Source organism: Seriola dumerili, unplaced genomic scaffold (genome assembly GCF_002260705.1).
Source record: "Seriola dumerili isolate Sdu_G_001 unplaced genomic scaffold, Sdu_1.0 BDQW01000092.1, whole genome shotgun sequence".
NCBI classification, from domain to species: Eukaryota; Metazoa; Chordata; class Actinopteri; order Carangiformes; family Carangidae; genus Seriola; species Seriola dumerili.
This window is the reverse complement of record NW_019174347.1, coordinates 1,908,019-1,930,059: the sequence shown is the minus strand read 5'-3', so window position 1 is coordinate 1,930,059 and position 22,041 is coordinate 1,908,019. Positions and strand designations below refer to the sequence as shown.

The following is a 22,041-nucleotide window of genomic DNA, read 5'->3' as shown; positions in this document are numbered from 1 at the left end:
CCGTTCTCCACAATTTAGTCCTTTCCATTTTTCCATTTTGTGGCAATGCCACTGACCTGCCAACGCAAAACTAAACACACACTGAAAATACATAGATTTCTTCATCACTTTTGTTTATTCTGGATAACAGAGAAGCTGTAAAGATCGATTTATTCTGCATTACTTCATGCTACTCTCCAATCTCCCTCCGCCTGTTGATCTTTTCCTGAAATACAGCCTTAAAGTCACAACCCACTTCCCCCATTAAGTGGCGGCCATCTCCACCAAACTCCCCTACGGCGAATAAAACGAGGTCAGAACATCGCCTTTTAGGCTTTCTCTCCAAACAGCAGTCAGGCTAACATTTGTTAACACAGTCAACACTGCAGATATTCAGATTACGTGAGTATCTGAGCGCTACGAGACCGAGAGACTCAACATCAACACCGACAGCGGAGGGGTGTTTGTCGAAAGATCCGAAAGGGAAGTTTTGTGAAAAGCGGAGTGAAATTTTGAGAAGAAAAAAAAATAAGAGGGGAGGAGGGGAGTTAAGGCCAACTATAACTATGTTCTGAGCCTAAGCAGTGCTGAGCTTGGCAGAAATCTACACTTAGCTAGAATAACAGAGCGAGGGAAAGCAGGGATGGAGGAAAACAGTTGTTAAGAAGAGATGGAGCGAGGGAACCTGGGGAGAGGAGGTGAGCTAACGACAGGAGAGGGAGAAAAACCTGAGTTGAGCAGAAAAAATTAGTGGAAATAAACCAGCGTGTGAGACAGAGAGAGAGAGAGAGAGAGAGACCAAAAGAGGAATAATATGAGAAACGACAGCCGGGGTGGGAGGGAGGGGACGGTTTAATTATGGAATGTTCCAGGTTATTATAGATACCAATAATTACCTGCAACTACTGTGCACCTTTTTCGTTGCAGACATGAAATTATTATGTGATTATGTGGACGATTCGGTTTGGGTTGAGTACATGAAGTGAGACGGAGGAAGAGGGGGGGGGGGAATCCAAGGAAAACAGTAGAAAGGCAAAGAAGAGAAAAAGAAGTTTCAGAGAGGAAGACGAACTGGAGTCGCTTCATTTCTCATTGACCCTTCGTCCCGGGTGACTTGAGTAGCTAAACAACAGATCATATCCAGCAAACACAACAAAGAAGGTTAGATACACATGTTGTCAGAGTGAATATGCAGCGGGTTTACTCATTATAATTTATTGATTCAGTATTAGAAACCAAACCTCATTCTGAATCCTAACAATTCTCCCCGTTGGGAAAATAAGAGCAGAAAGATCAGATCCAGATCTCTGCCCAAATACACGATCATGTTAAGAGTTTTTAAGCAACTATCGGGTGATTTTGTTTTTCTCATTTACTTTCTTAGCCTGTTTTACTGCGGCCCACATACACCTAACCTTTCCGAAAAGCATTTTTCAAGCCGCACCACCGTGTTTGTAAGTTCCTTTGACAATAATCAGAGCAGACGTGATGTACACTGTGATGGATTGCCTGACTCAAACAGGTTTCAAGTCTCTCCAAGATTAATTTCATAACAAACTGAAATGAATGAAACCTCTGGAAGAGTGAAAGGAAGGAAAAAAAAAAAACAAAAAAACAAACCCAAGAACTCTGAGGTATGCTTTGGAAAGCGGTCAACGCTAAGGTGAAGTCTATGTGATATATAATGAATGAACAAATACTGCAGGCGGACACGGATATGGTGCTTGGGAGACTTGCTGTGACAGCACAGATAAAAAAAAAACATCAGCGCGACTGAAGCGTCCCTCTGCTCATTACCTGGCAACAAATCTAAATATTCACAGCAACACTAAAGTGACAGCGTTGCTAAAGAAAACTATCTACAGGTTGACCCATTTCAGTCTATTTCAGGAAGCGGGTTACAAGTTAATACCGCGCCGCAGACACTTACTGAAATGTTTTATTTTTATATTTGTTCACTGATGAATCCAAACCAGCGGAGTGAGCTTGACTGAACCTAAACCTCCTAACTATCACTCTCCCTTTGAGGCGATGAGATCATATTTAGTTCACTAATATAATATGCAGGGACTGTGACTAATGAAGGCCCTGAAACTGAACCAGTTAAACCAAAGTGCAAAGTCTTCTCATGCAACATAAAGTTAGCACGGTGAAGTTTTATGTTCACACTTAGGGTTACCTGTGTGTTCAGACAAGCTGCTGTGAGGAGCTTGACATTTGAAACTCTGTCCTCTGGTATTAATGATGGGTGGGGAAAGAGAGAGGAAGAGGAGGAGGAGGAAATATATAGTAAGCAGAGTAATAAAAAGTCAAAGAGACAAGGAGGGAAAAGACAACAGAGAGAGGTGGAGATAAATGAGTTGAAAAGAAAGATGACAAGATAGCAGAGAGAGAGAGAAAGAGACAGATGGACAGAGAGGGTGAAATGGAAGAAGAGGAGGAAGGGAGTGGAGGTCATGAAAGGCTGGAAAAGACCAGGGGAAACATTTTTTCCGTCTCAATTTCAGCATCGCCATTTACTAGTCACCACTGCGCATATGTGAGTGAGTGTGTGTGTGTGTGTGTGTGTGTGTGTGTGTGTGTGTGTGTGTGGCAGTAAATCTCATCTTGTTCCACTCCACCTCTGCACATTCCCAGGCTTTCATCACCAGGTCACACCCACAATACAGAGCTTTACCTGCATGCCGAGAGTGTGTCAGAGTGTGTCAGAGTGTGTGTGTGTGTGTGTGTGTGTGTTTCTTCAATTTCACAAAGGAAACTTTCAAAAAAAAAAAAAAGCAGTATTTTCAGGACATTTGAAAGACCGTTAAGTAGCTCCAGACAGCTGTATTATGTTCGATATATAATTACACGACACAAACTTTACAGGAAGGGCACGTAACTGTTGAAAATCAAACCTTGTTCTCAGGAGTCTACCTGTTTCCACTGTTGACCCAAAACCTGACGTGAACCCGCAACCCACATCTGCCCAAAATCTTTATCGCCCTTTGATTTTAACTTTATTCACATACTATTTTTCTTTGCTGTATTTTGTTACTAATTGTCGACCCCAGGGGATCAATGACTGTTTTATCGGGGGAAACAACTTTTAATTTGAAACTTGGACCGACGGCTTTAAATTTCTATTTCTTGAAGGAGCCAAGTGACAGAGAAGGTGAATAAACACACGTTTGAGAAAGTTTTGATTTCAAACTCAAAGTGTTATAGTAGATTTGTGGGAACTGACAATGTGTTTCTAATGTACTTCTACTTGTACAGCCTAAACATGAACTTTTGTTCTTTTGTGACATTAGAAGTATATTTTTACATTGTTGTGATCTCCTTGCACTAATTGAATAGTGGTAGTACTTACAACAAGGTCTCCTACTGCACTGAAGCTTTAGTGAATGCCCTACATGTTTGTGATACAACAAGCCTTCAGACTGAAAGCAGTACTGATGAAATACAGGGTTCTACATTGGTGTGAAAACGTTACCTGCTACAGGTACCGGTAAGAAAACTAGAATTATCGCCTCGTGGTCGTATCACTCCACCAACCAGCCATGTTGCAGGAAATATGACCACAATCTGTCCTTCTGTTTCTGAGTTACAGCGTTGAATAATGACCAGAAATGTTTTGCAGAACATCATGATGTCGCTGTAAAGTTGAACCTATGATCATGTGGATATAAAACTGTCATCACTTCATCATTTTATCTTGTTTTAAATATTTGTTTTAAAATGTGTCGAACTGAAAATTAATGGCAATGAACGGCAAATGAATTTGTGAGTTATGGCCAAAAAACTTGACCTTTGACCTTTGAACCCACCAAATTCTAAATCAGTTCATTCTTGAGTCAAAGTGAATGTTTGCGCCAAATTTTGGCACCAGCACCTTATCATATTTATTTCATACAACTATATTCATTCTAATTTATTCTGTATTTTATGCCTAGTACTAGTTTTTTTTCTTTTACTGTTCGTTATAAAGTGTCCTTGAGGGCCTTTAAAGGCACCTATAAATAAAATGTATCATTATTATTATTATTATTATTATTAAATTTCGAGAAGTTCCCGCTTTACTGAGATATCACGTTCACAAGAATGGGACGGACGAGCGAACCGGGCTGTTGCTGGCACAAAGGCGTAATGAAACACAATCCAGGAAGTTCCAGTTTGAGCACTACATTCATAAATTCAAAGGATTATCGGACTCAAAGACACAACACAGTGGATTACACAATATTACTAGACAGTTCTATAAATCGAAGCAGCGACAACTGTTTTATGCTTGGTCTTGATGATCACGAGGGAAACAGATGAATGTTGCCTGTTATTGCTGCAGAGCTACAGAGCTAATGTCAGTCTGAACACAACCAAAGCCTTTTCCCACTAAACTGCTTAAACTGAGTGACTTTATTTTCATCATCCGTGACTCGCTCCGTGTTTTCTGATCAGCGCGACACGGCAACGGGCTGCAACAATTTCCAACTGACTCAAACGTTATTTTCTGTTTCTCTCACAGTCGCTTACTCAGGGAGCCGAGTTTAAGCGCTGGGTCAGAATTTGTGTCAGTTGCCGTGGCGATAAATAAATGTTGCGTCATTCACCGACGTCAGATGTCACAGTTTCGGGCGTTTTTTTTTGATGACACGAGGGGTCGACGAGATACAGTGGAAAGAAAAACAGCAGATTGTTGGTGTTTGAGGAGATGATTCAATTCAGAAATCTGGAACCGCGGGCGGCAGCGAGACCGAAGCCAAAGAGTGAGTAAGTGACTAAACACTGTTTCTCAGTTACAGTAAACTGAGGTTACTGTGTTTGTCTTACAGATTCTAAAATTCATTCACAGCTTGTCCGGGTCTTTGCTCTTCTGTAATCCGCTGCTTGGGACGAGTGTAGATATACCTGAACCCCACGTATGCATCACATTACTGTAACGTCTGACCCCTGACTCCACCCAGAGCATGCGTCCTTGCAACGCTGCTGATACTGTTAAACACGCTTAAAATCACAAGCGAGCGCCACTGCTGCTACTTGTTAAAGCTGCTGTAGCTCCACTGAACTGCTGTCTCAAAGGACTCTGATTCCAATTATGTGGAATCTGCGTTTGTGTGTGTCTGTGTGTATGTGTGTGTGTGTCAGAGACATAGGGGGAAAGAGAGGGAGACCACAGAGTTTATTTGAGTAGAGGACCACTGTACTGGATCGGGTTCTTACCACAGCTGCAGTGATGTCAGCCGTGTGTGTGTGTGTGTGTGTGTATGTGTGTGTTGTCGCGTATGCATGTGTAAGACCCGATATGTGTGTATCAGATGTGTGTGTGTCTTTTTATTATTTCCTCTGTGATACACGTACAGTCGCAGCACACCCCCCAGTCTTCAACAAATCATGCAGCTTCTCTGCGTCTCTTCGGCGATTTGCCTGTTCAGAGCCAGAAAGTCCAGGTGTGGGATTCTGGGGTGACTGACGGACACTTTACCCTCTGATGTAAGACGAGCACAGTCCACGCCCCCATCTTATATTAATAATACGACATTTCTCTTCTGTAAAAAATGACCTCAGATCTTTTCATGAACTCAACCAAACCTCAACAGAATCAATACGATATAAATCAGTAACAGTACGACTGCGCTAACGACCGTCTGCACAAAATTCAGTAGTTTGAGACAACGAGCCAACAGCTGTCAAACACAGGCAATCAGGCCTTTTCAGAGAAATTAACGAAACTATTACACGTCTATCTGCAATACAATTATATGAATCAACAGTCTTAATAACCGAGGGCTTAATGTTTAATAAACACTCACATACACATGTAATACTGACGCCAGTTACTTTCATGTTTAACTCTGCTGCCCTTTACATCAGGGACATTACATAAACCAGTGATGTTGAAATGGGAGTGGTCACCAAACTCCTGAAAAGCTTTGTAGAAGAATTCAGGTTTTTTTGGGTATTTCGTGTGTTGGCAGCGCCAGCGACGAGCTAACAATGCCACGTATCGAGTTTTTCGCCAACATAGATTTTACATGTGCGGGTACCGCTGTAATTAAGTTTGCTGAAGTGCTGAGTGAAACACGTTGCTGCTGGCAGTGATAAAAGATTAAAACCAACAACTTTCTACACGGCTCTCTTGCTCTTATTCCTATCGATTGACACTGGTCCTGAAGGCGCCGCAGCACTTTTTATCTTTCTGTCTGATGTGCTGAAGAAAAAGCTTTAATTTTGTCAGTTTACATTTCCTGAAAACATATTTGGCTGATGCACAATCGCTGCATATGAAGATGATTTGCAGTGGAGACAGAGAGAGAAAGTACACTGTGTGAGTGTGTGTGTGTGTGTGTCTGTGTGTGTGTGTGTGTCTGTGTGTGTGTGTGTGTGCACTACTCCAGGGCCTCTAAGCCCACTATAGATTACAGGACATCCTACTCTCTATCAGAGCACACAAACTCAGATGGACTAAAACAAACACTGGCTGACGACTAGAAACACTACAGCTGGAAGACACGTAGTGTGTATGAGTATGAGTGTGTCTGTGTTTGTGTCAGTGTGTGTGTGTGTGTGTGTGTGTATATATGTGTGTGTGTGTATATGTGTATACATGTGTGTGTGTGTGTGTGTGTGTGTGTGTGTGTGAGACAGATGATATTTCTGTGTAAACTGCACAGAGTATAAAAGGATAAATGGATATTTACTTATTCCATACAGTGAGGAAGTGTGTATGTGTGCAGCCTCTTGCCAAGTATCATGTTACAGGAACATAAACAGAAGGCAGCGGGCTCTTCCTGTATATACAGTAGTAATGTGTGTGTGTGTGTGTGTGTGTGTGTGTGTGTGTGTGTGTGTGTGTGTGTGTGTTGGAATGCATATAATATATTTTTGATTATGTGAACATTTCTGTGTCTGTGTAAGAGAAAATATCGGAGTGTATGTCCCAAAATACAGCAAATACAGTACATGTATATGTGTGGAGGGGGTGCGTCTTCATATGTGTCTATTTAATCAAGTGTGTGTATGTGTGTGTGTCTGTTTCTACTTGCTCTACTCTATCCAGCACTACTCACCAAACACTTACCTTTGGGATTTAGCTCTGCAGAGAGGAAGAAGAGAAAAGTTAAAGGTTAGAAAACAGAGACAGCAGAAGAAAGACGTATCACTCCTCCTGTCTAGTTTCATTTAGTGCACACCAGCAACAAAGCAGCGCTGGAGGAGTTGGGCTCTGCTGTTCAAACAGGAGGGGATTCCCTGGGAAAACCTCCATTTCCCTTCATATGGACAGGCACACAAACACACAGAGTCAAAAACACACTCTGGGAGCGCTTGGTTCGCCTTCCCACACACTTGGAAAGTTCCGCTGGAGGAGAACGCGTCCTGCCGACAGAGCCAAAATAATCCTGAATATGATAAATTGTCCAAATCCAAAATTAAATATCTGCTCGTCAAGAGGTTAGCGTGACAACCGATCCGACAGAGTATGGAGGAAAAGACACGTATCCTAATAAAAAGATCAGTATCAAGAAGTTTCACCGGTTTAAAAGAAGAGAAGGTACTTTAGAGAATGAGAATACTTTTTTAAAGTTAAAATGAAACCTGCTCTGTATGGTGGATTTCTACATTGACCTTGGTGCTTGCTGTAGCAGGAGGAGGCTAATGTTGGTGTCACAGTCACAGGTTTGTCATGTGTCCTACCGGTTGGCTTCTGAACGTGAAGAAGGCGGGTCTTATCGGGATATGTCAGAGGGCAAAGGTCAACAGAAAGAACAGAAGGAAACCGATACTGAGGAACTCCTATGTTGAAACCACGATGGACAATAAATGGTGAGGTATTTTTTGCTTTTTTGCTTCTGTCTGTGTTTATATTTGAACCTTAATGAACTGAACCAGCGTCATACTGTGAGCAGCTAGTGCATAGTTTGGTGATGGACCAGAGGACCGGGCCGGCTGCAGCCACTGAGACGAGCCAAGTTCCACAGTGGGAGAGGAGCTGAGTTCACCGAGGTTCAGACCTGCATCATCTCCTGGCCGTTGTCAACCAGAGGAAGTCATTAGTAAACTGCTGCTGGTATAGCAACTATGCTGTGTGTTGATTCCCTTTACATGCCTCCACCATGATGCTGTCAAAACTGCATAGCAAGGGGTTAGCAGCATAAAGCTAATTACCACATGCTACAAGACCTTAACTCACTATATATCAGAGTATTACCACATAAGATTTAAAGTGTATGTTTTAAGTGTTCTATATTAATGTGAAGATGTATAATTGCTCATTTTTGTTAGCCTGCCTATGGAAAAATCCCATTATATGCAAGCGTCAAGCTAATGAGCTTTGATTTCCACATGCTTGTAGCAGTGAGGCGGCGATTGCTTTCAACAGCAACTGGTAACACTTGATTTTTATGTTGTTTTTTTGTGTGTGTGTTTATTCAGTTTTACAACACTTTGACGAGGAACAATTAAAATCTGCTTTTGTCTCCTAGTCAGAGGACTGTTAGAGATCTGCCAAATGTTTACAGAGGATAGAAAAATAACTCTGATCTATGAAAAAAACAAAAAAACCCATCTCTTATCCCTGCTCCTCACCACCAGCTTTCCCCAGCTGCTGTGAGATTTAAACCGTCGGCCTCCTGCTTCCCTAACCTCTAGGCCGCAGCCATAGAAGTCTGGCAGATTAAGCTCTGATTTGATTGGTCGAAGAGGATTTCCTGCGAAGGTGAATGAGAAGCAGATGGCAGGTTGCAGGCCAATGAACAAGGCACTGAGGTGCTGAGTCAGACGGTTCGCGAGTTATTAAACCTGATGAAAGTCATGCTTCCTGACTGCTGTCGCTCTTTCTTGTAGTAACTCCATCACGCTCACTCTCTCTCCTGTCATAATTCTGCCTTTTAATTAAATATCCTGATACTTTTAGTTACCATTTAATGTCAAGAACATCACGTTTATTTAATCAACATATACAAATCGTACCAACAATACACTGTTCCCCTTAAATTAGATCAATCAAAATGCAGAATCACAACAGCACCCTAAACTAATGCATTTTTGAGGCCTACCTGTGCCTACACCAATTAAAACAGGTTTCTATATGTGTAATTTGCTCTCAGATACAAATAATAACCTTTCATATGCATCAGTGTTCAAGCAGTTCTCAAACCAAGGTAACACACCAACAAAGACTCAAAATATGTTCATATTTAGCAGCATTATCTAATCCTACAATGCTACCTTCTGTTAATAGTTTGTCTGGATCTCCTCTAACCACTGTGCAGAGCCAGAGACAAGAAAGAAAAAGCAGAATTGGAGGAGAGAGAAAAAAAAAAAATCAAATGGCTAGACCAACACAAAAAGGAAGGGAGGAAAAAAGAAAAAGAAAAGCGAGAAAGAGCTAAAAGCGTCAATGTTGAGTGAAAGCTCCAGTTAAACGTAAAGGACATGTCAAATGGAGCAAGAAGACACTCACAGCACTCACTCAGACACACACGGTAGCCGCTGTTGGCCGGCTGCCAGCCAGTGTTCAATCAGTCTTTCCTGTTTTAAAATCTCCTGTAACGGCTGAGAAATTAGACTGGCTGAAATGAGTGAAATTCTGGATCCATTAGCAAAGAGTCAGTCTAGTGTTTCATGACTGGCAAGCCTTTATTTTATCAATAATAACTGAGAAAGTCGAGACGGTGTTCTTTTGTTTAATTAACACAACACCTAGGTGATCGGACTGCTTTGCTTTTAGATTTTAAGAAGGAAAAATTTCCCTCCATGACTTTCCTGAACTGAAGCAACATCAACATCAGCAGGTTACGGCTCTCTAACGCTCCATACTGAGACAAAGATGGAGACGACCTACACTGAAGTCCAAGATGTTGGCTCATCAACAACAGGGATCTACTCTTAACCAGTCAATGGACTTGACAAGCGATTAAAAACACTGGATAAATACGAAATATAAAACTAAATCTTTCAATGAAACACAGCTGAAAACTAGAAATCGCTCCGAGAGCACAGACGTCTGCCAAGGCCGCGAAACCCCTCAAATTTACTATGTCATGACAAATTTTTATGTGCATTTGCATAAAGATCTGCATCAACAGTAGAAACAGATAAGAGGTTTGTGCCAGAACTTTTTAAAGTGCAGTAAGTGAAGCAGCTCATGAGAAAATAGCAAAAAAAAAAAAAAAAACAATTTAAAAAGTCTTGTTTAAAAATCCTTCTTTAAATAATGAATCACTTGTTCCTTGGCCAGTGGCCTAACTTTCCACCAAATCTGTTCCTAAGTTTTTCTTGTACAGTGAAAACTAACAAACAGAGCTGAGAACATGATCTGCTTGGCAGCGATAGCTAGCGACACCAACCACTTCGGCTAGCCGACAAAAGCTCCTCTCAAATAGATTTCAGACCTGGCAGTTAAACAAGGAAGGACCCAACGAAAACACGGCGGCCTCCTGGAGACATCGGCATATGGAGATGCCGGTCACTCTGGCAAGCTCAATAAAACAGGAGAAAACAATAAAGACTGCCAACTAGCTCCCTGGGTTTCCACACGAACTGGCTTAGCAACCAATGAATCATGGCTGGCCGTGTTTTATGGAAATTATCCGCACAGTCGTAACTTATCTTTGACTGGTCGGATGAAAATGCCCATTGTGTATGAGGTAACAATGTACTGTAAATGCCAACTTGACCACTTGATCCCTCTGAAGTGTGTTTGTGTAAAGCCCATTGTCAGGGCGTTAGGAAAATCACAGAAGGCACTAATGAAATTCTTTCTAGATTGTAACGACTGCAGCGACCACTGAGCCTCCTTTGAAGGGCTTAAGGAGTCAACAGTCTTCTTAAATGTCAAAGCCTTTGTGGGGCTTAAAGATGGGCACAGCAGCCACGGGGAGGGATGGTGTTGTGTGGGGCGGGTGGTGTTAAGGCGTAATCATCACCCCTGGGTGGGAGTGGAGAGAGAAAGAAAAGAGACAGAGGCAAAGTGATGCATTCCTCCCATACCGGGAGAGCATTTAGAGGATGAGGGGAGACGAGGCATTAATGGAGATTAGCACTGCAGGAACACACAACCGCAGAGTTACAACCACACACACACACTGACGTATGCTCATGCTCTTATTATGACCACTTTGCAGTTTAGAGTGGACAGGACTCCACGTCATGGTTGGATCGCTGCAGGTTCGATGAGCCCAACAGGAGTTTTCACTTCCATCTGGCTGCGTTTGAGCTTCAGGTGCTGATTTATGTGTCGCTCTCTAGTGACTGAAGCGAACAGGCTGAAGCGAAAACAGCTTTGCTGACGGTGAAAATGCGAATGGTTTGATTGTTTTTGGTACAGACTGACAAAGGTAGCATTGTTACAAAGTCTTAAACACTAGTTTAAAAGTGGTTATAGAGTAAAATAATGTTAATGTTGATTTTCATTTCCAACTAAAATGTAACGTCTGTCCAACATTAGAGTTCAACGTCTTTCTGATGTTACATAGATGTTTGGTGGCAGCTGGGGAGGCTTAAATTACAAGTATATCAATATCAGTTAACAAACCTGTGATGAATTATTTCTTGCACAGTAATAAGTTTAAATAAAAAGTTTAATAAATATCTGAAAAGTTGAAATTTGCCACTACTACTGCTAGCAGTATAATTCAGGTAGCTGTTAAAGCTGTGCTGAATCTGACTAAAAGATTGTTCAGACATCTACTTTTTATTAGATTTATATTATAGTTAAATCAGTTATATTAGAGAATGTCTGTTTCAACTGGTTCCTAAGGAACTCCTGGAGATATGTCTTTGCAAAAGCTGTTGAAAAATGGCGAAAAAAACCCAAAAAATCAGTTGCATATGCTGCAGTTTTATTGCAGAGGTTTACGAGTGAAGTGTCGCTGCAATAACACCAGCTTGTTTACTTCCAACTACCTTCCTAGATTACACTGCAGCTGCACACTTTCCTGTACATTGCCAGATGTAATGGAAATGATCTGGCCAAAAGCATGTGGACACTTATCTTGTGTACTCTTTGGTCTGAGAGTGATTTTCGAGGTTTGGGCCTTAATTCTCACTTTAATGTGAGACGCTCATTTATATTTTGAGAAGGTCCTTTCCTGTTTCAACATAACAATATCACATTTCCATAAAGAAATGTCCTAGTTTCGGGCTTGACCGTCCCGCACAGAGCCCTGACCCAATTTAACACCATCCAGCACCTTCGGGATGAACAGGAAGTCAGAGCTGGACCTCACTCACGGAGCAAACCCCTGCAGCCAGGTCCCAGATTGCTTTATATGTCGTCCCTTTACTTCTTCAGGTTGACACCTTATAAAACGCGTTTTCCCTGTTTCCCTCCACTCTCGTATCCACGCTGGCATACCTCTACTTCCTGCCCCTTTTCTTTTCAGTCTAAAATACCTCCCTTCCTTTCTCTCCACCCAAGCTTATGTACATTTTTCTCTTGTTTTTCCTCTCCACCGAGCATAACTCACCTCCTTACCTGCTCCTCCTTGTCTAACTCCTCATGTGCCTCACCTCTGTTCTGTTTTTTCCATCCCGTCGCACCTCCTCTTCCTCCAACTTATAATAAACCTCTTCTAATTCTACCTCCAATCTAACGGGTCCTTTCCAAAACATGATATCGCACCCCCACATACTCTCCCCCAGCTGCTTGGCTTCCAAGGCTCATTGAAATACTCCAGACTCCTTATTTTCAGCTATTTATAGCATCACAATAAAGCTTAACAAAAAAGAAACACTTCCCAATATTTCCAGACATTTCACATTAAATGTGCTTCTGGGGAGGGGAAACTGTTCCACCAACTGAGGCCTGCCAAGGCAAATGTAATCCAAGGGAAACAATAGCATGAAAACATGGATTTTTTTTTTTCATGAGCTACGTTTTAAACGAATGCTGAAATCAGTATTTTAAAAAAAAAACAAAAAAAAAAAAGGAGGTCTGTGACATTTGAAATAAAGAGTGGTTTTGTTGGTTTGCAAAGGGAAAGTAATATCTTCCAGAAATATTGCAGGGCTGGGAAACAGATGCCTGGAGGGAGCAGGGGGATGAACTGGGTTAGTTTGGAAAGAGCCCAGATGTCCTTACGTCAAGTCAGCGCTCTGTTAGCAGCTGGTGTTCAGTTCTGTTACACTGCATATAATGGATGAGATGTTCATAATGTGACTTGCTCTAATGCTAATGCTGTTACAGACGGACTAGTTTTACCTTTAACGCTGTCACTGTGACAACAAATTAAACGTGCGTTACAGACAAAACCGGAAAGAGCTGAACTAACTGAACTGCTCTTTCTCAGCTTTTGTGTTGTCTGAGATGTAAAATATCACGGCTGTTATAGTTTCCACTGTTTGCATGATGCTTCTCCAGAAAGAGTTACATTTAATGTCATCACTCTTTTGGAAAACAAAAATAAAATTGTTATGAGTCATGGGGGGAGAGTTTGCACCATCAGAGCTGTTAAGATGGATTCAGACTGAACATTAAGTGAAGTTTAAATGTGATTGAATTTAAAGTTAAGTGGATGCAGCATGGAGAGAAGCAAAGATAAATCCGTGTAGGTTGAAAACGCTCATCAAGAACGTGAAAGAAGAGTTCCTGGTGACCGCACCTACACGTACACGGTGCATATTGATTGGCTGAGAGGCTCTATGGTGTCAGGCGTAGGTAACAACGCTTATATGGTCACAGTAACCATTTGTAAACTGAGAGAGACATAGCGCCTATTTCAATTCAATCTGCGGTTTATATTTAGTGTGTCAATGCTTTTTTTCAGGTTTACATGTAACTGTGTGTAATTCTGCTCTTTCTGTTTCGAGTTAATAATCAGTTCAGAGCAAAGTTTCACTGACTCATTCTGCGTTAGACAGAAACTCATTACTACCAGAGTTTCTGGGGGGGGTGGGGGGACCAGCTTTAAATGTGTCACGTAGGATTTCTGTACCTGTTGGCGAGCTGTAGGACACAGTGATGTCTCCGGTCAGATCAGCGGGGGGGTAGTGGCCGTTGAGGAAAGCCGAAAATTCCACAACGGTGGAGGAACCAACACCTGGAGGGAGAGAGAGAGAACAAATACATGTTAACACACTAAGACTGAAGTACAGAGTCCTCAGATCACTTCCTGTCCAGCTGCTGCTCCACTACCTCCTGAAACTCAATGCAATCTCTCATTAGGGGTCTTTTTCATCACTTACTTTTCCCTCAATAATTACTATATTTTTTGGGGCATTTCATGCTTTTATTGGATAGTCAGCGGGGAGAGAGAGATGACAGAGAGGTGAATGTCATCCAACAAATGTGCCTGTATGAACCAAAAATGCTGAGTTCATGATTGGAGCCTCGACCTGGAGGCCGCCAGAGATGCACCGACCAAAATGTGTCTGGAGTACCAAAATCTGACGTTTGCTCCGGTTTATATTTCTTTATCAGTTTCTTTTGTATCTAACTTGAATTAAAAAAACAAACAAAATTTTGGCCTCATTTCTTCAATGAAATTTAATTATTAAAAAAAATGGAATCAAGTTTCTTTGGCTTGTGTTTCAGATTTAATATTGTAAAGAAAGGTCCCGTTATGAAGGTGCGTTTTTATAAGATTGCTGTTTATTCCTTCCTTCTTTTTGTCTTTTCAAAGCTCAACCCATACTTGAGACTAAAAGTCGAGCTGTACTGCTTCGATTAAATGTTGAATCTGTCTCTTGTGGAAGTGCAACACTGAATCGACAGAGTTCCTTGTTAAATAATCTGTGTTATTATAAACGTTAGTGAGGTTTTTCTTACTTCTAGAAAAGAAGTTCCGGTTCTACCCCGACTCTCTTAAAAGAAAGACGTTGAACGATGGATAAGGAAACGGGGCAGCTGACGAAACACACACACACACACTTGAAGAGTCAGCATTTTTAAAGTGTGGACAGGACAGGATACAGAAAACCCAATACTAAGCAGACCCCTTAATGTACACACACAGCCACACAAATACTCACACACAGCAATGATTACGCTAAACATCTCCAGGCAAGGTGAGGACAGAGGATTAACAACATAAACCAGAACTTTAACTCCAATCCAAGTACACACACACACACACACACACACACACACACACACACACACACACACACACACACACACACACACACACACACACACACAATACTGAAATTATATGTAGCATGGGAAAGGGGTGATGACTTGTAGCTTCCCTTGAAATACCCCAAAACTAACAGAGGGAGAGGGAGAGAGAGAGAGAGAGAGAGAGAGAGAGAGAGAGAGAGAGAGAGAGAGAGAGAGAGAGAGAGAAAGAGAGAGAGCAAACAAGCTGGAGAGAAAAAGCAGGGATCAAATACAGACAGAGAGGAAAGGATATATTACAGCTAATGGCTTCATGCAGTCTCACACACACATATACACACACACACACACACACACACACACACACACACACACAGGGTGGTGTGGTGGTGTAATGGGGCGTGATGTTCCTGAGCTCGACCTGTTACAGGTGATTGAAGCCCAAGTATGTGTATGTGTGTGTGTGTGTGTGTGTGTGTGTGTGTGTGTGTGTGTGTGTGTGTGTGTGTGTGTGTGTGTGTGTCCATGGAAAAAGTGTATATGTGTAATGAAAGAAAATGAGGAGTGTGTCTGAAAATATGTGAATTTATGTGAACTGTGAATTTATAAATCATTAGAATCATTAGGACGGTAAAGAACTGACACACACACACACACACACACACACACACACACACACACACACACACACACACACATACACACGACAACTCCTCTTGAGCTGAGGATAGACAGAGCAGGAGGCAAGACGGATGGGAGGAGAAGAAAAGAGAGACGACGACACCCCCGACAGACAGAAGAGAAGATAGATGATAAAAAGCAGAGAGACTTTCTCCTCTCTCTGTCAGACGCCCTGACAGTGCGACCTCCCCTCGCTCTCTTCTTCTCTTTCCTCCCCTCTCCCACACTCCTCACCCTCCTCTGCCCTCCCTCCCTCTCAGTTCCTCTTTTCGTTTTCTATCTCCTCATCTTTGGCTGTGTCATACCTTTCTCATCCTCTCCCTCTATCCATCTGTACGACCAATGAACACCAACAGATTCTGAATATCAATTCAATGCATTTAACTGTTCAATTCCCGACTGTATAATAAAAACCATTCTGACCCTTAAACCTTGAACCTCTGCGGCTTCAATTTGTTTCATTACTGCACAACCACAAACAAGAATATAGTATATATGTTAAGACACCAGAAACAAATGAAAAGCATGATTATATATTAATTTCAACCCGTTCTATAGGTTCACGAGTGGATTTCAAACTTCAAACTTAAGAGTCAGATAGGAGTGTATGGAGGTGGAGAGAGAGAGAGAGAGTCTGAGACCATAACTGTGCATCATTAACACAATATCAATATCGATATCAATATTCCATTATTTAAATATCACTGTTATCGTCAACACCTATACGTCGCAACGCACCTAATGAACATTAAATGAAACGTTTTGGGATTTCTGTGCTGTGATCTCTTGTTAAATACATGGTGTTACCAGGATATTTGTAATAATCAATAATCGGTCAGGCTCTAACAAACACACTCCACCCTCCCTCTACTCTTCAACCTTTTCCTTCTCCTCGTGTGTTCTCTCGGTTTCTTCACCTTTGTCTCCGTCCATCTCCCTCCTTTCTCCCTCTCCTCTGCATCCTTACTGCCTCTCCTTCTTATGTCTACCTTCCTTTAGTTTCACCTTCCTCTCCCCTCCTCTTCCCCTCGCTCCCTCCTGTCTGTCAGCAGAAGGCTTTTAACCTCTGTGCCCTGGAGGTCAAACTGGTCAGACTGGTTAAAGTGCTTTAAGTGTTCCCAGGCCCATTAAGACCAACAAACAACACCAAAGAAGACACAGAGTAATCCCTCCTCCTCCTCCTCTTTCTCTTTCTGCCTCTCTATCCATCTCTGTCTCTTTTCTCCCCCGCTTGTCATCATACGTTCGGGCACATCTGGACAGGTCAGGGGGGCTGCCGTGGAAGCCGAACGCGTGAGCTCCAGGTAACGTGTCGGTCTCTGTGACCTGGAGGTCCGACCCAGTGAGACTGTTCAGACTGGTCCCAGTGTTCTCCGTCACATTAACCCATTAACACCACCGCCAACTAAAACAAACTCCACAAAGGAGCCTGAAATCCCCCACTTTACTGCCTCTCCTTCTTTACCTCATTTTTCCCTCCTCTCTCTCTTTTCTTCTCATCCTCAACAGTTGTGTTTTTATAACTTTCTGCCACCTTTTCATTGCCTCTGCACCTTATTTATCCCCAGGTTCCTCCCTCCATTTCCTCTTAAGAGAAGGAGGGAGCACTACTCTGATTTTCTACACATACTACAAGTTTTCTCCTGGTATTTCCCCTCTCTCATTCACTTTCACCCTCTATTCCACCTTCTCTCTCGTTCTCCGTGAATTCCCCTCTATAACTATTTATACTCGAGTTTTAAGAGCACATACGTGGCTGCTTTGTTCACGTACTTGCCAGTGTGCTTTATGTGCAACTGGAGGATGAAAAAGAATATCCACTAAGCAACATTATTGGTGTCGTTTGCAGATACGCACAAGCACTGCTCCAAAGAAACACCCTGTGTGGAGTAGTCAATGATTTTTTGGACCACTTGGGGACAGTGGAAACAAGTTCTGACCGCAACATTGACAAATAATCACCTCTAAAGTTGATGGTGAACCTTGGATTTGTGTTTAAGTCCAATATTTCCTCTCCTTTAATCTCCGTTTTTGGTGTCTACCAAATCCTGAAATCCTGAGAATCTCCTGAGGGAAATGTTCTCTCGCTACTCAATGCTCCTAAAAATGCTCTAACTGTCTGGTGCAGCCACACATTTAGAAAATGAGCCAAAGCTCATTACGAAGCCCCGTTAAGGCGAGAAGAGCTGCAGATTCAGCTGATAATTCTCCACAGGTTCATCACGATGAGAAACTCCTTTTTACATTTATTATAGCCACTTTAAACATTTTAAATTAAAAGTATATGAGCACTGATATTCTCCTTCCTTTCTACCTTGTTCCCTTCCTTTACTTTCACTCCCTCCCTACTTCCCCATTCTCACTTTTTAATTAAGATCGCATTTTTTTCCCTAAATTTAAAAAACAGGTGTAAAAAAACAAGCAATATGTTTTCTCTGTCCATTGAAAAATGTGAATAAGAATAATTTCTTAACGCAGTTCATAGGCTCTGTTTTCACTGTAGTGCTTAAACTGATTTGTCTTATTTCGAACTGCACGTTTCTCCTCCGTTTGACTTTTTTGGGCCCAGTGTTGCACGCACAGTGGAACCCAGGGAGAAGAGGCGCAAAAAGATGCAAGTTTCATTCAAATTACTGCAACGAGTAGAGCTTTGTATTGTGGTGCAGATTTGGTCTCGGGGGTCGCACCGAGAACCGTTGTTTGATTCCGCGTCTTCCTGCGTGTCTGTGTGGTGAAGTGCTGCAGCTACCCTCAGGCCTCAGGTTATAGTAACTGACAGCTCAGGTTAAAGCGACTACCGACTGTTTGGAGGAGGTTACAGGTCAAGAGGGGTGGAGATGGGGATCTGTACCGCACAAGGAGACGGGAAAGGGGGCATGTGTGTGCTTGTGTGTGTATGTGTCCTTTCTTTGCCATGTGCAAATAATATAAAAAGCAAAACATGGAGAGAAAAAACAAATCTGGAGGGTAAATTTGTTCTGAGACATTCCTGGTCTGCCGCTGCTTTACCTGTGTGTACGAATATATGTGTGTGCGTGTGTGTGTGTGTGTGTGTATGTGTAATCACACATCTCAAACAAGGGAATCTGAGGTGACCATCAGTGCAGTGTTAAACACTGACCCTTGACCTCTGCAGTTCAGGATCAGGTCGGATCGCTGTGTAGGGTCTGTCTTTAAACACGACTAACCCGATCTTCACTTGGAGATAAAATGTTCGACACACAGAAGTGAGTTTTACTTTCAAAACTCTTCTGGATTTGAATGTTTTGGTTAGAGCTCCACATGATGTATGATGATGAGGATGATGGTTTGGCAACATGACCATTAAAAAAAATTAAGCAGACCGGTTCACACTAATGGTAAAAAAAATCAATTTGGTGGTAATGGAAAATAGAAACATGGCAGCTGTGGTCAGTTGACACCAGTTTGCGTTGGCTCCACTGTTAAAAAAACAAAACAGATGAAAAATGATTCATGTCGTGGTGAAATGGTTCGTGCAACAATTAACTGCACATATAACCCATTTAAGTGCACGTTCACACAATCTATATGTGCACATATGCATGAAACTCTCACTAAAGCGAAGACCGGTTTCTATTTGACTGTGAAACCGAGAAAGTAATAATACGAGACGTGAGATCTGGTGCTGACACCAAGATGATGAAATACATTACTTTGACGAACATAAACATGTTTAATGAATATGTAATGTGCGCGTGATTGATGGAGGAGAGGAAGAGCGCTGCAGACCGACACAGAGATGGGGGAGATTTAAAGAGAGACGGGCGCTGGAGGAAAGAGGGAATGTGAAAGACGGAAGGAGAAGGAAGCAGAGAGGGAAAAATAAAGACATCGGGGCACAGCATGACAAATGAAAGAGAGGAAGCAGAGAGAGGAAAAGGTGGATGGAGGAAAAGAGAAAAGGGTAGAGACAGGGAGGGAGGGAGGGAGGGAGAGCAGAAAAGAGAGAGAGACAGAACAAAGGAGGCAGTGTGTGGTGAACAGGGGATTGAGTCGCCATCTGAGACGAATAAAAACTGGAATAACAATAAAAGTCAGGAGGCGCTACCTCCCCTCCTCTTCCTCCCTCCTCCTCCTCCTCACACAACCCCCCCACCCCCAACACTAAGCAGCACGTGCACACGCAAACACACACGCTTCATCACTTTTATTATCTTTTGTTTTATGTAAAGCGCTTTGTGACAAATCCCTGCAAAGATACTTGGATATAAGCTTGAGTTGACATTCACACTTATACTGAACACACACACACACACACACTTACATCAGTGCAAGTGTGTGTAAAGATATACATATCAGTGTGAGGAGGAGAAAATGAGCAGGTGAGAGAGAGAGTAAGTGTACAGACAGACAGAGATAAAGCGATGATGAAAACCAGACGGGGGAGGTGTCACAGCGGCTGTGTTGTTGGTAATAGTGTTGCTAGTGTTTCTCTAAATTGCAGCCACATTTTCCCATAACACCTGTGGCTCTGTCACTGCTACTTGTCTCTGTTCTTTTTATTCTGTATTGTTTATATTATGAAAAAATAAATAAAAAATGAGTCATGAGATGACATCAGGATAAAAAAAAAATGTGAAGGAGAAACAGAAGCAAAAGGGAAGTTCAGGGTTTATATGCACCAGAGAAAAAAACATGCTATGAGAATTACGCAGCCATTTTATGAAGTTTGCTTATTTCCTTATTCTTAATAATGATGGTAATGAATGTGGCAATGAGTTAATAATATTTAAAATGCTATTTTACTAAATCCCCATTGGAAAAACCATCATGTCTCTTCTCCCTCTTTATGACGGTCACCGATCACCTTAAAACCGATCACCCGTGGTTAATACTCCGGTGTCTGCGGCTGAGAAAAGCACTTTTGGCTGTAGTCCTGTCGTCCCGCCTCCCACCTTGTTCAATGCGCCGGCACAGCCGTGTGGAACTTTTACAAAGTGCGTGAGACTGACAGAGCGTACGCCATCTCACTCATAGATGATCGGTGTAGGTGTCAAAAAAAACATGATCGCGGCATCCACAGCTCATGTCAATCAACGACATACGTTGGGCTGTTAAGAGTTGCAACTTTTGCGAGTATGGAAGAACTTTTCCTGGCAGAGGAAGATGTTTCTAGTGTAGTAGTGGAAAGTAGTGGAAGTCGTCTGTTATTTTTTTTTACTGGTGATAGTCTGCATGGTTCATATCACTGTAAATACTGTACTTAAATACAGTTTACACCAGGCAGCGTTCCATCTACAGCTCGGCCTCTTCACCTGCAACCCACAAACCGGGGAGAAACTTTCTGGACAAAATCACAAAATAAACTCTGGCCGTGTGACTGGGATCCAGCTCCTCCGAGCCAAGTCCACACATTCATTAAAAATCTACGCAGTCTCCGTTAATTTATTTTTTCCTAATTTTCCAGGGCGGTAACGGATGTGAAACACTTGGTTTGGGGCCAAATGACCACCAGGGTCAGCCACGGTGGTCCTGCAGCTTCAGAGCTGAGCCAGGCCATGCTGGGCCAAAGCAGGCCAGTGAGGGGTCACTTAGGTGGGAGAGAGGGAGAGAAAGAAAACGGAATACAGAAAGTGTGTGTGTGTGTGTGTGTGTGTGTGTGTGTGTGTGTGTGTGTGTGTGTGTGTGTGTGTGTGTGTGTGTGTGTGTGTGTTGTAGCTCTCATGTTTCGCAGCAGAGAGCTGTTGATTGACTGGTGAAAGCAGCGCCAGATTTCTGTGTGCAGGAAGACAAAAGAGTGTGACGTAAACACACCCACACACATACACACACACACACACACACACACATCTTTCTATAGTTGTGAGGACACTTCATGACATCATGCATTCCCTCACGTCCTACCCACTAAATTACAAGGAATGGAAGCAATGTACCAATTTTATGGACAACCTTGAATTTATTTATTTATTTTTTTTAAATGTACTTGGTCATTTAGTGTATTCTTGCTTATTCTATGTTTGTCTTGTTTTGTGAATATTAAATTTATACTTTAACACCTAACTTAAACCTCTTTCCTGACCCTGAGAGTTGTAAATAACCCCCAACCGTAACCGTAATCCTCAATCTTTACCCCCGTGTCACTGTTGACCACTTTCCTTTGATTGATGATAACTGCAGGGGGAATTTTGTAGCTGTGTACACGTACACCAAGAAGAAATTTGCTACAATAAGGAGTGAGGGAAGTGACAACATTATTATTAAAAGATCTCTCCTGTCGGTGAACTGCAACCCACAATTGTGGCGATTCAAAAACCATCTCCTCTAACAGTAAAGGATAAGGATTTGAACCTTATTTTCCCACGTTTTGGGCTGTAAATGAT

The 22,041-nt window shown here is 42.2% G+C and overlaps 1 protein-coding gene across 1 annotated transcript in view; it reads right to left on the bottom strand.

Moving 5' to 3' along the window:
* bbs9 (Bardet-Biedl syndrome 9) overlaps positions 1-22,041 on the bottom strand; it is a 166,897-nt gene that overhangs the window by 111,550 nt on the left and 33,306 nt on the right. The window contains exons 14-15 of the mRNA XM_022746160.1: positions 13,893-13,997; positions 7,037-7,051 (exon numbers count right to left, since the gene is read on the bottom strand). Coding sequence (XP_022601881.1) covers positions 7,037-7,051; positions 13,893-13,997 — 120 coding nt within the window. The remainder of the gene's footprint in view (positions 1-7,036; positions 7,052-13,892; positions 13,998-22,041) is intronic.